The following is a 14,751-nucleotide window of genomic DNA, read 5'->3' on the forward strand; positions in this document are numbered from 1 at the left end:
ATGGGACTATTTGCGTCCAACTTATTGACCAGGTTGAACGGTCGTCCTTAAAACTGTATATTGTGTGGAAAGCCGATAGCCTCTCTCTAAACCTTGGCTCGGTTTCTTCTTCTGTGCCCACCATATTACACAGTGTGATGCTATGTGGCTCTGCTCTGAAGTACAGGACAGAGTGCTCCACAGTGAACACGCAGTGTGGACACAAGTTGATCTGGTGTCCTCTGGTCTGAAGAGCGACGCTGACTGTGTTCTACGTTCTTTAACTTTAGTCTATAGATATATAGATATATATATATCTTATTTTAACTGTGCTACATAGTTCTTCTACGTGACACATGTTTGAACAAAACAGGCTCCAAAGACGTTTATGTGTTTTTTTTTACCAACTTTATTATTTCAAAGGAAGAGCAACGCGCTCTCTTCCTGTTTCAACACAAACAACACGCGACGTTTCAAACTCGAGTGGACTCGTTTTCTCAAAAGACTCTCCAACGTGGAATCCGGTCTGTTTTGACCAAAGACTGTAAATGAGAAGGTTTGACACCGTAATGCAAAACTAATCAATGCGGCATTCACGAGGACAGCTACGTGTTCTCTGACTATTTACAACAGCTGCCGTAACTACGACAACAACAGACGCATTCGGCTGAAGGTCGCCAGTTAACAGGGTCCCTAGTTAAACCGGAACACCGGACCCTCCCTTCCTGCTCCTCTTTAGTTTCACTTCTGGAGCTCGTGGTGTCGCAGCTTCTTCTTCTGCTTCTAAAGGTTAGTAAGAGACTCTTTCCACTGAGGGACTCTTGGAGGACTCTTTGGTCCTTCAGGTCCAGCAGAAACTAGTTCCAGTGGACTTCAGAGGAGGACCTGAAGAAGAACAGAGCAACACGTCACAAAGTCTTCAGTCTCTCCTCGTGAAGTCACGTTTGAGTTCAGTCTCGTGAGAAGAAGTAACAGAAAAACTTGATGTGTTTCTTCAGTCAGCTGAACACAAAGGATTTAAAGTGAAGTTTAGTGGGTACAGTATGACGTCGTCGTCCTCCCTAAAGCTGCCGCACATCTCTCCAATGAGTACTTCCGGTCCGGATTTCAAAGTAAAGGCTCGCGTGAGTTATTTGTGATTAAGGAGCAGAAGAGTAATTTAAGATCCTGTTATTTATTATTATTAAGACTACAGTCAGATATAATATGAAGTATTTTACTGTGTACTATATGAATAATCTAATGTCAAAGTTTCTTCAGAGACCAAGATTCATTCTTTTTGTCTTAATGTGGGATTCACAAAGTACACAGTAAAAGTACTTCATAGTAGTACTGACTGTAGTCTAAATAGTACTGAGTCCAAATATTAGGGTCTTAAATTACTGTTCTGTTCCTTAATCCCAAATAACGTAAACTAAAAGACACGCGATCCTTTACTTTGAAATCTGGACCGGAAGTACTCCTTGGAGGGATGTAGGGTAGCTTTAGAGTAGACGATGACGTCATACTGTACATATGAAACTTCATCTAGATTTAGAGCTATTGTTCTAATGTTTATTATTATGAATATTATTATCAATATTATTGTTCTTCTAATGATTATTATTATAAATAGTATTATTATGAATATTATTAATATGAATATTATTATTATGAATAGTATTGTTCTTCTAATTATTATTAATTATTATATATATAAATATTATTATTATTGATTATGATTATTATGATATTTTCATAATTATTATCATAATTATAAGTATTATTAATATCATAATTATTATTATTTTATTAAAATAATAATAATTATCATTATTTTTATTATCGTAATAATTTTCATTATTATTATAATAATACTTATTAAGGTATTTTAACTCCTATAGATGTAACCTGATGTACTTCAGATCCTCTTGAGACCTTGACAGTGAAAAGTGATCCAAAGATCATAAAGTTATGAATTATGAACTCTGAAGGTGTTTCTGAGGCTCAAGATGCTCCAAACAGAAGAAACTGTCTCACATTTAAAGTCCTCAATGTCTTCATCTGATGTGGTTTTAATGCTTCAGAGGGAAGTCGGCTCTATAGCGCCCCCTACACAGCTTACACCATGCAGCCCTCGCAGTACGTTTCACATAGATGTGTGAATTTTGGTAAACTCACGTATCACATGTAGACTTAAAAAAAAGTCTCCTGGAGCCGTCCTCTAAACCCAACCGGAAGTCGGCCATTTTGAATTCTGTATACATTTCTTGTGGTGTTTTTGTTTGTTGCTCTTTCCAGGTGCTGAACTTTAGTGAACTCCTCCTAGATAATGAATCACATCAACTTCACAATCTAAAGACCTTAGTGATGAAAAGTTCTCAAAAGATTAAAGTTTTCATGGAGGCTGAGGACGTGGTGTGGCGGCCATTTTACATGGTTCACCATCATCCTTCAATCTGCTGTAACTCGACTGTTCTTTGTCTAAACTGTCCCAAACGTGCCATGCTTGATGAGAGTCGAGGCTTGAGGACTTCTGCAGGCCAATATTAACTCAGTCACAGCGCCACCTACTGGCAGCCGTTGTTATGAGGGTTTCAGAAGTACAGAGGTCCAAACACTGAGCGGACCCTCTGAACAACATGTGGTTTCCTTTATGTAAAGATAAAGATTTTAAAGTGTTTGGAGAGCAGGAATGAGCTCACAATAGTGTTAAAGTCATGTCAGTATGCATGCTACAAACACTAAAGCACATTCACAGCTTACGTTTATTATCATATTTAATATCGTGTTCAGAGATAAACTCCAAACATTGGAGGTTTAAGCCAACGACACCGCTGCTCCATGCAGGAAACACCATCTGACTCGTTCATGCAGCGACTGATAGACGAGGAAGAGCAACGTCTTCTGAACCAGCGTCCAGCCAGAACCCTCCACATGAACGAGGAAGGGAGGACCATCAATGCCAATAAAAAGCCACATGAAGTGTCTTCCTCTAGTCTTCAAACAAGACAAAAGACTAGAGAGCATTGAGAACGTCACTTCTTAGAGATGACTCTGCAGCTCAACGTGACGACAACATGGAAACTGTCCCATGAGTGTGTTCAGTGTTGAGGTGAATGAGCCGTGTGTGTTTGTCCTGATGAAGAGACATAATGTTGTTGTGTTTGTGTGAAGGTGTGGACTCTGCTATGAATCAGTGTGAGGACAGAGAGGAGGGAGTCCCTCCCTCTACAACCAGACACACCAAAGCTCAGAGGTGAGATGACCATCTCTAACTGTCCATGACTCAAAGTCCTTCATCCACTGACTCTGTTTCTACATGTGACCAGGACCCATCAGGGACCAGACGGACCTGGACCTGGACCTGGACCTAAACGTAAAAGTAAACCTGAACCTGGACCTGAACCTGAGCCCAGCAGTGTGTCCACAAAGAGTGACCTGTCTATGAATCAGCCTATATTCTTCAAAGATGGACGCCACCCTGTTGATCAAAGGTGAGGATTTCAAACTGATGATGATGATGAAGATGAGGTCAGAAGGTCACTCAGGTAAAACTCTTTTACACCACATGGTTCCTCTCTTCATCCTGATTGGACAGCATTACTCTTCAACCATCATGGTCACCTCACTGCATCACTTCCTGTCTTTGTTGCACTGAATACAGCTTCAACTTCAACACTGAAACATTTCTACATGAAACATTGATTTCATACTAAATGCCTCTTAAAACTTTTTTCTTCTTAAAATTTTTCGAGCAGAGGTCTAAAAATAGGGCTAGGGCTCGATTTAAATTGCACCTTTCCAAAACAAAGTTACAATGTGCTTCACAATAAAACATGAAAGCAAATAAGAGACACAATCAAACCATAAAATAAGATTTAAATAAATAAACAAAATAAAATCCGTCAGATGTAAAAATAAGTCAAAGGGTAAAAGTGAGTCTTCAGAAGAGGTTTAAAGAGGAGACTGAATCTGCCGGTCTTAGATTACCAGGAAGAGAGTTCCACAGCTGAGGGGCCCGGACAGCAAAGGCCCGTTAGTAAGGTGTGGTGTAAAAACTATAGAATAGTAGCGAGTGAGTGCTGTAATACTGAAATAAGGAAATGTGAGGAAAGAAAGTTTGTCTTTGGAGTATTTATTGTCTGTGCAGAGAAGGTTCAATCATCCCACTGAGCGCCTGTGTGCAGTCTGAGGGATAAAGAGCCCCGTGTGCAGGTTTGAACATCTTATAAAGGACCAGTGCACAAGGGTGGGGGGGTAGGAGGAGTCCTCACTAACATCTGTTTCTGTTCCTAACCCAAACATTCTGTGCTTCACTGTCTGCTCCCCCATTCACTTACTTCCTCTAATGGAAGCAGAGCAGACATCCCACATATAGTCCTGTTATACATTGAAGCTCACACTAAGTCACATATATGGTCTTGTTAGTGAATATATACATTTTGCGTCCACAAGTGCAGCAGCTAAAAGACGACTAAAACGCTCACATCCTTTGGTCATAGTGGTAGTTGGACCAGACAGGGTCCACCTTCTCCTCAGGCTTCCAATAGTGGAGTTAAGTGACTTGTCACGTGGGTCAAAGAGGGCAACAGGGGATGGACCCAGATGAAGGTAGACTCAGGTTTTCATAAAGAATATTCCAAAACAAAACTTAGAAAGGTGAGTCCAAAAGGGAGGAACAAATAATCCAAAGAGTACCAGAACGGGCAAAACACAAAACAGGATCAGGTGATTTAGAAAGATAAAGCACGAGGGATACATCCATGATAGCAGGGAACTGAGGGAGGAGAAATGTATGTGTTAACAACTATACAGATCAAAGCTAAATCCAAACAGCACACAGGCCCATACATAGTAGATGCATAGACACTGGTCATTTAACTGCATTCCTGTTGAGAGTTAGTCTGGCGACGAACAGGGACCAGTAGGATCCTCTGACAGGTGTCTCTCCTGATATTGATTAATTGGTAAACCAACAGTACATCTCATGTGCCCAGATGTCCAAAATGCCCCCAGGGAACCGGATCTGAAACCGTTATGAATCCCTACTGTATGCATGATGAACAAAATTACTGTTTAGAGGTAAGTTGAGAGCTGATGAGTAAGAGGAGGGGGGCTATCATGAATAGGTGGACGAGGTTATAAAGTAAGGTACATTTCTTTGTTGAGGAGAGTTGAGTCCGGACAACTCGGTTTGCTTGTACTCTGTGCGATGCAAATAAACCTGCATGAACTGAAGAAACTTCAATCTCTCTTGTGTTCTGTGGGTGTTCGTTACTGAGTTCCTGGTTAGTGAGAATCCTGTGGTATCTCACCACAAGTCAGATAGCAAATAAGTATTAAGCCAGCTTTCAGATATTGAGGTTAAATCAACTTTAAAGTCCAGGCCACCGATCATCGACATGGAAAAAACCACAACAGAACATACCGGGAAGCAGATCAGAGCAGACGAAGCAACACTGAGACAGGAACACAGGGTTTAAATACACTGAGGAGGTGCAGGTGATCAGACAGGAGGATTCAATCAGGGGCGGGGCAGACAATCACAAAGGTAGGAAGTGAAGTGAACACAGGACACAAGAGGCAGGGAACTTCAAAATAAAACAGGAAACAAACTAAACCACAAATCTGATCGAGTCTCCAACTATTAAAATCTCAGGTGGCCCGGTTGCAGGGTTCCTTTATGTGCTGCAAGCTGTGATCTGAGTCTGGTCGATCATTAATGAGCTGACTGATTGACCACCTCAGCTGATGCCTGAGTGGGAGGAGGTTTGAGTCCCCGACGCAGGCAATGGTGAGTCTGTTGACGAGGTGTAATATCTCCAACACCTAACTTTTATTACATTTTAAATCAGATAAAAACAATGTGTCAATTAGCTTTAAAGGTGTTTGTAGATGTATCTATGAAGTACAGAGAGAGACAAGCTAGCAGTGACTTCAAGTTAATGGTGATGGTGATGGTGATGATGGTGATAAAGATGATGTGTTTCTATCAGACTCTGTTGTCAGATCTCCAGGTTTTAAACCTTTACTGACTCAGATGAAGTTCTCTGAGCACCAACACTCTTCTTCATTGAAACACACTCACACTGGGAGCTGCCCAATACAACCAGTCTGACACTGAGACGCTCCACTGGAGTTCTGGGTGCCTTGCTCCAGGGCACTTCAGCAGTGTCCAGTGAGGGAGGGAGAGCTCCATGGAGGGCTTGGTGAGACCTGTTGGGACTAAACCAAACTGACTGGTGAAGAAGACAGTGAGCTGAAAGACTGAGCTGTTGATTCTCAGTGGGATCAGCAGGACTAGTAAACCTTCACCACTACAGGGACTCACCTGATCCACATCCAGATATCACTTCATGGACCTTTACCTTGTGTTGGTCTCTGAGTGGACAGACACAATGTGAGCTGGTTCTTCAGCATTGAATGATGATGATGATGATGTAATGTCAGTGTTTCTATCAGTTCACAGCAGCAGAGAGAAACGTCTCCTGGACCCAGCTGTGTGTCCATGAAGAGTGATCGCTCTAATAGTCGTATGATTGACTTCAAAGATGGACGCCGTTCTTATGACCCAGAGTAAGTTCTTAAAACAGATGAAACAGATGACTAGCTGATACACAGATATGAGTTTGGTCTTCTATCATTTATAGTCATTGATCTGTCATCATGATCTCATTTCTCATTATGATCATGACACAATATCTTTAACTACTTGTTGTAGGTTTATCATCAGACAGGAAGTAGCATTCTGGATATAATCCTAACTCTAGTTGCAGAGGTCTGGAGACTAGAAAGACTCGGAGGAGGAAGTCTCCCCAATGGTGCTGTGGACAAAACCAAATACAGACCCTTTGTTTCAGTGATGTGACAGATCAACAGTATGAAGTCTTGGTACATCTGACTAACAACACAATGGTAGAATAGAAACTACACCAAATATGAACAAGTATCACATCAGAAGTGATTCTAGTTGTTTCTAGTTGTAGTGGTATCTAGAGGTGGAAGGTATAGAAGGTATATAAAGTAAACCGGTATGAATTTGACCTAGGATATAATCTTTGACTTTACCGTGCTGCCAATCAAACAACTTCTACTGTCCAATAAAAGCAGAGCTGAGAATCTGTTGAGCATCTGGTTTTCATTGTGATCAATCATGACAGAACACAACGTCTTTAACTAATTGTAGTATTTATGTTAATGGTACAAACACAATGTGAGCTGATTCTTCATGATTCCTCCACAGAGAGGACCAGGAGAGCTCAGAGGTTCCCAGAGGTCAGTCTGCCCAGCAGCATCAAACACACCTGGACTCTATATTTATGGTTTGTACATGTACAACTACTGTTACATCTATTCTGTTCACAATCATCTCCATGCTGCACTTTGTAGACCAGTGGATCGTCAGTCTGTCCAACATGGACCTGATGTTTGGTTCCATGGTTTTAGTTTGTGTCATTCATAGAATGTTCTGTTCCAGCTGCTGGAGGAGAACATCATCACTTTTGTGAAGAACGAGCTGAAGAAGATCCAGCAGGTTGTGAGTTCAGATTACCCAGAATGCTTAGAGAGTCAGAGGGAGGATGAGGAGGTGCTGGACGGTGAGGATGAAGAGCAGAGGAGGAGCAGCAGAAAGGCATTTGTGAAGATCACACTGCACTTCCTGAGGAGAATGAAGCAGGAGGAGCTGGCTGACCGTCTGCAGAGCAGTAAGAGGATTTCTCTGAAGATGTAACATGCTGGATAAATGGGACGGTTACTAAAGAGATGGACCAACATTTGTTCAGATATGTAGACATATTTGCCTAATAATTTAATCATTGATGTTCTTTGTTTTTATTCAGGAAGTCATTCAGGACTTCCTGCTGCAGTTTGTCAGCGTGAACTCAAATCTAACCTGAAGAAGAAGTTCCAGTGTGTGTTTGAGGGGATCGCTAAAGCAGGAAACCCAACCCTTCTGAATCAGATCTACACAGAGCTCTACATCACAGAGGGAGGGACTGCAGAGGTCAATGATGAACATGAGGTCAGACAGATTGAAACAGCATCCAGGAAACCACACAGACCAGAAACAATCATCAGACAAGAAGACCTCTTTAAAGGCTCACCTGGAAGAGAGGAACCAATCAGAACAGTGATGACAAAGGGAGTGGCTGGCATTGGGAAAACAGTCTTAACACAGAAGTTCACTCTGGACTGGGCTGAAGACAAAGACCACCAGGACATACAGTTCACATTTCCATTCACTTTCAGAGAGCTGAATGTGCTGAAAGAGAAGAAGTTCAGCTTGGTGGAACTTGTTCATCACTTCTTCAGGGAAACCAAAGAAGCAGGAATCTGCAGGTTTGAAGAGTTCCTGGTTCTGTTCATCTTTGATGGTCTGGATGAGTGTCGACTTCCTCTGGACTTCCACAACAATGAGGTCCTGACTGATGTTACAGAGTCCACTTCAGTGGATGTGCTGCTGACAAATCTCTTCAGGGGGAAACTGCTTCCCTCTGCTCACCTCTGGATAACCACACGACCTGCAGCAGCCAATCAGATTCCTCCTGAGTGTGTTGACATGGTGACAGAGGTCAGAGGGTTCACTGACCCACAGAAGAAGAAGTATTTCAGGAAGAGATTCAGAGATGAGGAGCAGGCCAGCAGGATCTTCTCCCACATCAAGACCTCACGAAGCCTCCACATCATGTGTCACATCCCAGTCTTCTGCTGGATCATTGCTACAGTTCTGGAGGAGGTGTTGAAGACCAGAGAGGGAGGAGAGCTGCCCAAGACCCTGACCGAGATGTACACCCACTTCCTGGTGGTTCAGTCCAAACTGAAGAAGGTCAAGTATGATGGAGGAGCTGTGACGGATCCACACTGGAGTCCAGAGAGCAGGAAGATGACTGAGTCTCTGGGAAAACTGGCTTTCGATCAGCTGCAGAAAGGCAACCTGATCTTCTATGAATCCGACCTGACAGAGTGTGGCATCGATATCAGAGCAGCCTCAGTGTACTCAGGAGTGTTCACACAGATCTTTAGGGAGGAGAGAGGACTGTACCAGGACAAGGTCTTCTGCTTCGTCCATCTGAGTGTTCAGGAGTTTCTGGCTGCTCTTCATGTCCATCTGACCTTCATCAACTCTGGTGTCAATCTGCTGTCAGAAGAACGAACAACCTCCTGGAGGTCTAAAGTCTCTAGAGACAAACCTGAACTAACACATCTCTACCAGAGTGCTGTGGACAAGGCCTTACAGAGTCCAAATGGACACCTGGACTTGTTCCTCCGCTTCCTCCTGGGTCTTTCACTGGACACCTATCAGAAACTCCTACGAGGTCTGCTGACAGAGACAGGAAGTAGCTCACAGACCAATCAGAGAACAGTCCAGTACATCAAGGAGAAGATCAGTGAGAATGTGTCTCCAGAGAAAAGCATCAATCTGTTCCACTGTCTGAATGAACTGAATGATCATTCTTTAGAGGAGGAGATCCAACAGTCCCTGAGTTCAGGACGTCTCTCCACAGATGAACTGTCTCCTGCTCAGTGGTCAGCTCTGGTCTTCATCTTACTGTCATCAGAAAAAGATCTGGACGTGTTTGACCTGAAGAAATACTCTGCTTCAGAGGAGGCTCTTCTGAGGCTGCTGCCAGTGGTCAAAGCCTCCAACAAAGCTCTGTAAGTACAGAAAGAGTTAGATTCATATATCATAACTTAAATACGCTGCTATCTTTCTTACTTATTGTTTATTTTTTCTTCATCATTGTCTCTTCAGACTGAGTGACTGTAACCTCTCAGAGAGAAGCTGTGAAGCTCTGTCCTCAGTTCTCAGCTCCCGGGCCTCTAGTCTGAGAGAGATGGACCTGAGTAACAACAACCTGCAGGATTCAGGAGTGAAGCTGCTCTCTGCCGGACTGGAGAGTCCACACTGTGAACTAAAGACTCTCAGGTGACCCTGTGAATTACTTTTCTTGGACTAAGTACTAAGTTTAAAGTTTACACCCAAACAGATTTGTGATAACAGTAATAAACATAAACCTTCCAGCCCTCACAGTTCCCTCACATTATGTGACATGTGTGTTGTTTTGTGTTTTTGCAGCCTGGCAGGCTGTCTGATCACAGAGGAAGGCTGTGCTTCTCTGACCTCAGCTCTGAGTTCCAACTCCTCCCATCTGAGAGAGCTGGACCTGAGCTACAATCATCCAGGAGACTCAGGAGTGAAGCTGCTGTCTGCTGGACTGGTGGAAACTCTCAGGTATGTAGAGGCCTGCTGCAGCCACAGACAATCAGTCTGATAGAGGAGGTAGAGCTGGAAACGTTTTCTCTGTCACACTGTCAGCCTGGTTAATATGACCCTGACACACCAAGCTGACCTCAAACTACCAGAGACTCATCAAACTGTTTGTGTCCCACATCAGACCATCAATACAGACAGAAGTAGTCAGGGAACAGTAGCCAGGGTGAGCCCAAACAGGGAGGGAAGGTGATGAAACTGTTGTTTTTCTGGAGCGTTGTCTTGTTTCAACATTAGAAAATAGGACAGTGGTTTATCCTGACACGGTGACGGGCATCCAGATGGGTTGACATGCGTCAACGTCGTCACGCTGCAGGTTTGTGGACTTATATCAGAAAGAAACAATCTGTTTAAAGCGTCTTGATGAATCATCACAATAGGAATGTTTTTCTGTTTTAAAGGAGTTCAGCTTTACCTGATTTTGGTTTGTTTTGCACTGAGAGCCAGTTCTCTGGCTGATAAGAGTCAACTTGTTGAAGCTACAGGTGACAGTCGACCACAGATGCTCAGTGAAGAACTAACAGCTGATTGTGGACATGGTGTGTCAGAGCCCAAAGAGGTTTATTTAGGACTGGACCAAAGTTCTAGTAGGACACAGGCAGTGCTCTGTGGCTGCAGACAGACTTGAACTGTAATATTTTCACCCCCAGATTACAGATAATAGAAACCAGTGTTGACTGTTGCTTGGAGACGGGATGTGAACAGCTTTGTACATCCAACCATCCCCCCGACCTCCTCCATCAGAGGGTTTGTGGCGCTGTAGTGATTTCAGGATACTTTCTCCTTTTACTTTTGAGAGACAACAGTCATTATGACACAAACACAAGAGGTCGCTTGTCAGGACCAAAACATCCAACAATCAATACTTCTATATTGACAACGGATCAGCTGACTCTGTGTGATGGTGAAGAGTCGTGTGGTGGTGATGAACCCACAGAGAAGCGTCTCCATCTCTGCAGCTCTACAGAGCTTTTGAGCCTCTTTTAGCTCTTAGTTTTGGTTCTGCAGCACATTTCCTGTTTGGTTCAGTCTCAGTGTTTGCCAGCAGCAGCTGTTTTCATCCAACAAGCTGTGATGAAGCCTCTGTTCACTACCTGCTCAGCAGCAAACAGCAGACAGACTCAGTCAGAGACTAGCTGGTGAACATAGTGGAGCATTCAGCAGCTAAAGAGACAGATGTTTCCCTCAGGAGGTGGTGGAGACCAAAAACAGAGCTAAAAGAGACAGAACATTGGACTTCATTCATCAGGTGACACAAACACAAAGACTCCTGATGAGTCATCATGTTGATGTGTAACTGCTGGATGTGGAAGCAGCTGGTTGATATCATGTTAGACACGCCTCCTTTCTAAGATGATGAGATGTCACATGTTGTGTTTACAGCTTGTTGTCACTGAACCACAAGTGGACAAAGAAATCAGCTGATGCAGGTTTAAACATGTGATTCAGTGACTGACTGGTGGAGGAGACTGAGTGTGAAATGATGATGATGCTCAATATAATCCTGATAATAATACATCATGAATAAGTGAACACGATGAGCTGTCGTCATGGGCCCATCACAAGAAGCTCCGCTGAAGTCAAAGAACATGAGCTGATGAATAAGTGCTCCATGTGAACATGAAGAACAAAGCTCTGTGATGACAGGATGTAATGTCCATGTGTCCGTGCTGCTCTGACCCCCCTCCTCCTTTCAGGGCGGAGCCTGCTGGAGTCCGATGGGTCAGACCAGGTCTGAGGAAGTGTGAGTGTGCTTTGAATTTGATTCATGAAAACAAAGCGTCTTCAAACTGTGACATCACTCATTCACATCTCTGATGTCATCATCAAACAGATTAATAACTGCAGCTGTATTGTGTCTTGTTCCCTCCATCAGACTCCTGTGAACTCACACTCGACACAAACACAGTGAACAGAGAACTCAAACTGTCTGACAACAACAGGAAGATGACATGGGAGGAGGAGGTTCAGTCATATCCTGATCATCCAGACAGGTTTGATGTGAGGCCTCAGCTGCTGTGTAGAACTGGTCTGACTGGTCGCTGTTACTGGGAGGTCGAGTGGAGAGGAAACGTTTCTATATCACTGAGTTACAGAGGAATCAGAAGGAAAGGAGACAGTGAAGACTATAGGTTTGGAGAGAATGATCAGTCCTGGAGTCTGTTGTGCTATGATGGTGGTCGTTACTTTGTCTGTCACAATAAGACAAGAACATCCATCACCACCTCCTCCTCCTCCTCTGGTAGAGTAGCAGTGTATGTGGACTGTCCTGCTGGCTCTCTGTCCTTCTACAGAGTCTCCTCTGACACACTGATCCACCTCCACACCTTCAACACCACATTCACTGAACCTCTTTATCCTGGCTTTGGGTTTGGGTTCTGGTCCGGGTCCAGGTCCAGTTCTGGTTCCTCAGTGTCTCTGTGTTCTCTGTAGGAGGGAGAGTCTCCTCCTGCTAGAGAAACTTTCTCTCTGCTGACCAGATAAAAGTATAACCATCACAACATATAACTTGTTTACACTTATTATAACCAATTTAACCTATAAACTCTTTTATTTCATATTAGATGTGATTTAACATAAACTCTTTTATTTCATATTAGATGTGATTTAACATAAACTCTTTTATTTTGTGATAGAAGTGAACATTTAGCCTGCTTAGACACTTTAATGTAACAAGGTCACTTGAGCCTTGTATAGTGCTTTGGTTGTATCCGGACCAAACCAGTTACAACCAGTTCCATTCTGTGTCTGGCTTAGAAAGAGGAGGACTCATGTGAGTGACGCATGAATCTGAAGGAGATACTAGCCTCAGAGAGTAGCATAAAAGCAGCCGGAAAACTGAGTGAGTTTGGGTTCACGCTACAGGTTGTAGATGCAGTTGGAGCAGGTGAGGGGTACCTGAGCTGGTCTGGACTCTGGGGGGTTGAGAGCTCTCTGGGATTTGTGGTGTTGCAGATGGATGTCTGAAAGAGCTGAGCGAGATCCATGTGATGACCTGAAATTATGTGTTGCCTGAGAGAAGCTGTGAAACATCTTTGACTTTGTGTAGAAAACTGAACTTTGTTGTCTTGAAACATTTGTTTGTGTGAAGAAAAACCTCCGAATGTTGAACAAGAGTTGTTTTGATCTGAACAAACTAAATTCATCATCTTTGATCATCGTGTAACAAATGAACAAACTTTGAGAAGTCTGTCATGAACTGTGAGACTACGTAAACAGCTTCATCAATGATGCACTGATGTTGAGTTGTGACCATATATGGACCAGGAGGTTAAAGATGCTCCAAGTAAAAAGGTAGAAACAGGAGGAGACAAAGAATCACCACTTGGCTCTTTTAGGATTCTGTTCAGGCTTCTGATTTGGAGTCTTGTTGACGAGGCTTATTGGTGATCTGAACTTTTGAGGTTTTTCACATTTTATCTTTTCTTTTCTTTACTTTCTACATCATCTGTTTGTGTAACCTTTAATCTTTTTATTGTATAAACCAAATAAAACTGGTTTGTATTTTGTACATTCCAACCAAAGTCCAGTGTTGCTGGTCTCTGAGGGTTTCTGAGGCTGTTTTGTTTTGCATTGTTTTAATGTCAATGTTAATATTTATGTCATGTCCCGTAGGTTTTGATTCATGTCCCGTAGGTTTTGCGTGTACTATCATGTCCCGTAGGCTTTGCGTGTACTATCATGTCCCGTAGGCTTTGTGTAGACTAAGAGCCTGCCGAGCGAAGAGAGTCTCTTGTAAAAGAGCACAAGCTAAGAGTCTGCTGAGAAGAGCGGAAAAAAGACTAAGAGTCTGAGACCGGAGATCTCAGTATTTATGTGTTCTGCTCTCTGCCTCTCACAGGATGTGACAGTCGTTTTAGGGCGTTTCGCTTCTGATACCAAGCAGAGACTCTTGTGTGTACATTATGTCCTTCTAAGGTCTTTTTTGTTTATGCTACCAGAAAGCCGTTGGTATGTCGAGTGTACATTTTGTTCAAGTACAGTCTCTCTGTTAGCCTGCAGGCATGAGGTGCTTTCTGTCTAAGTGCTGTGTGTGTGTGTGTGTGTGTGTGTGTGTGTGTGTGTGTGTGTGTATGTGTGTGCTATTGATAAGCTTTAATACATGTATGTTGCAAGCGAGCACAATATGATTTTGTGTTTACAATTTCATACGTTTCTCTCAATATTTATTGCTGATATGATGGAAAAACGAGTATCACCCTCGCAAGACTACTGCCGGGGTTCTGGGAGTTTCCCCAACCAGTCTATATGTGCTTTGTGGACTTGGAGAAGGCTTTCGACCGGGTCCCTCGGGGGTTCTTGTGGGGGGTGCTGCGGGAGTATGGGGTGCTGGGGACCTGTTACAACGGGCCATCCGGTCTCTGTACGACTGCAGTAGGAGCTGTGTCCGCATTCTCGGCAATAAGTCAGACACGTTCCCGGTGGGTGTTAGTCTCCGCCAGGGCTGCCCTTTGTCACCGGTTCTGTTCGTGACTTTCATGGACAGGATATCTAGGCACAGCTGGGAGGTGGAGAAC

General features: G+C 43.3%; 2 protein-coding genes across 2 annotated transcripts in view; one reads left to right on the plus strand and one right to left on the minus strand.

Moving 5' to 3' along the window:
• The window catches only part of si:ch1073-184j22.1 (erythroferrone), a 43,375-nt gene extending 30,900 nt beyond the window's left edge, over nt 1-12,475 (minus strand). The window contains exon 1 of the mRNA XM_068726189.1: nt 12,460-12,475. The gene's annotated coding sequence lies outside the window, so the exon portion shown is untranslated. The remainder of the gene's footprint in view (nt 1-12,459) is intronic.
• LOC137884396 (protein NLRC3-like) lies at nt 1,909-13,758 on the plus strand. The gene is made up of 10 exons (XM_068726185.1): nt 1,909-3,217; nt 3,291-3,455; nt 6,424-6,537; nt 7,205-7,283; nt 7,439-7,667; nt 7,803-9,618; nt 9,716-9,889; nt 10,040-10,195; nt 11,932-11,978; nt 12,111-13,758. The coding sequence occupies exons 1-10, from the start codon at nt 3,114-3,116 to the stop codon at nt 12,665-12,667; spliced, it is 3,441 nt and encodes a 1,146-aa protein (XP_068582286.1). The 5' UTR covers nt 1,909-3,113; the 3' UTR covers nt 12,668-13,758.
• The last annotated feature ends 993 nt before the right edge of the window (nt 13,759-14,751 follow it).

The sequence above is a fragment of the Cebidichthys violaceus genome, unplaced genomic scaffold, assembly GCF_023349555.1.
Source record: "Cebidichthys violaceus isolate CVI_PGR_0920_01 unplaced genomic scaffold, fCebVio1.0.p SCAF_38, whole genome shotgun sequence".
NCBI classification, from domain to species: Eukaryota; Metazoa; Chordata; class Actinopteri; order Perciformes; family Stichaeidae; genus Cebidichthys; species Cebidichthys violaceus.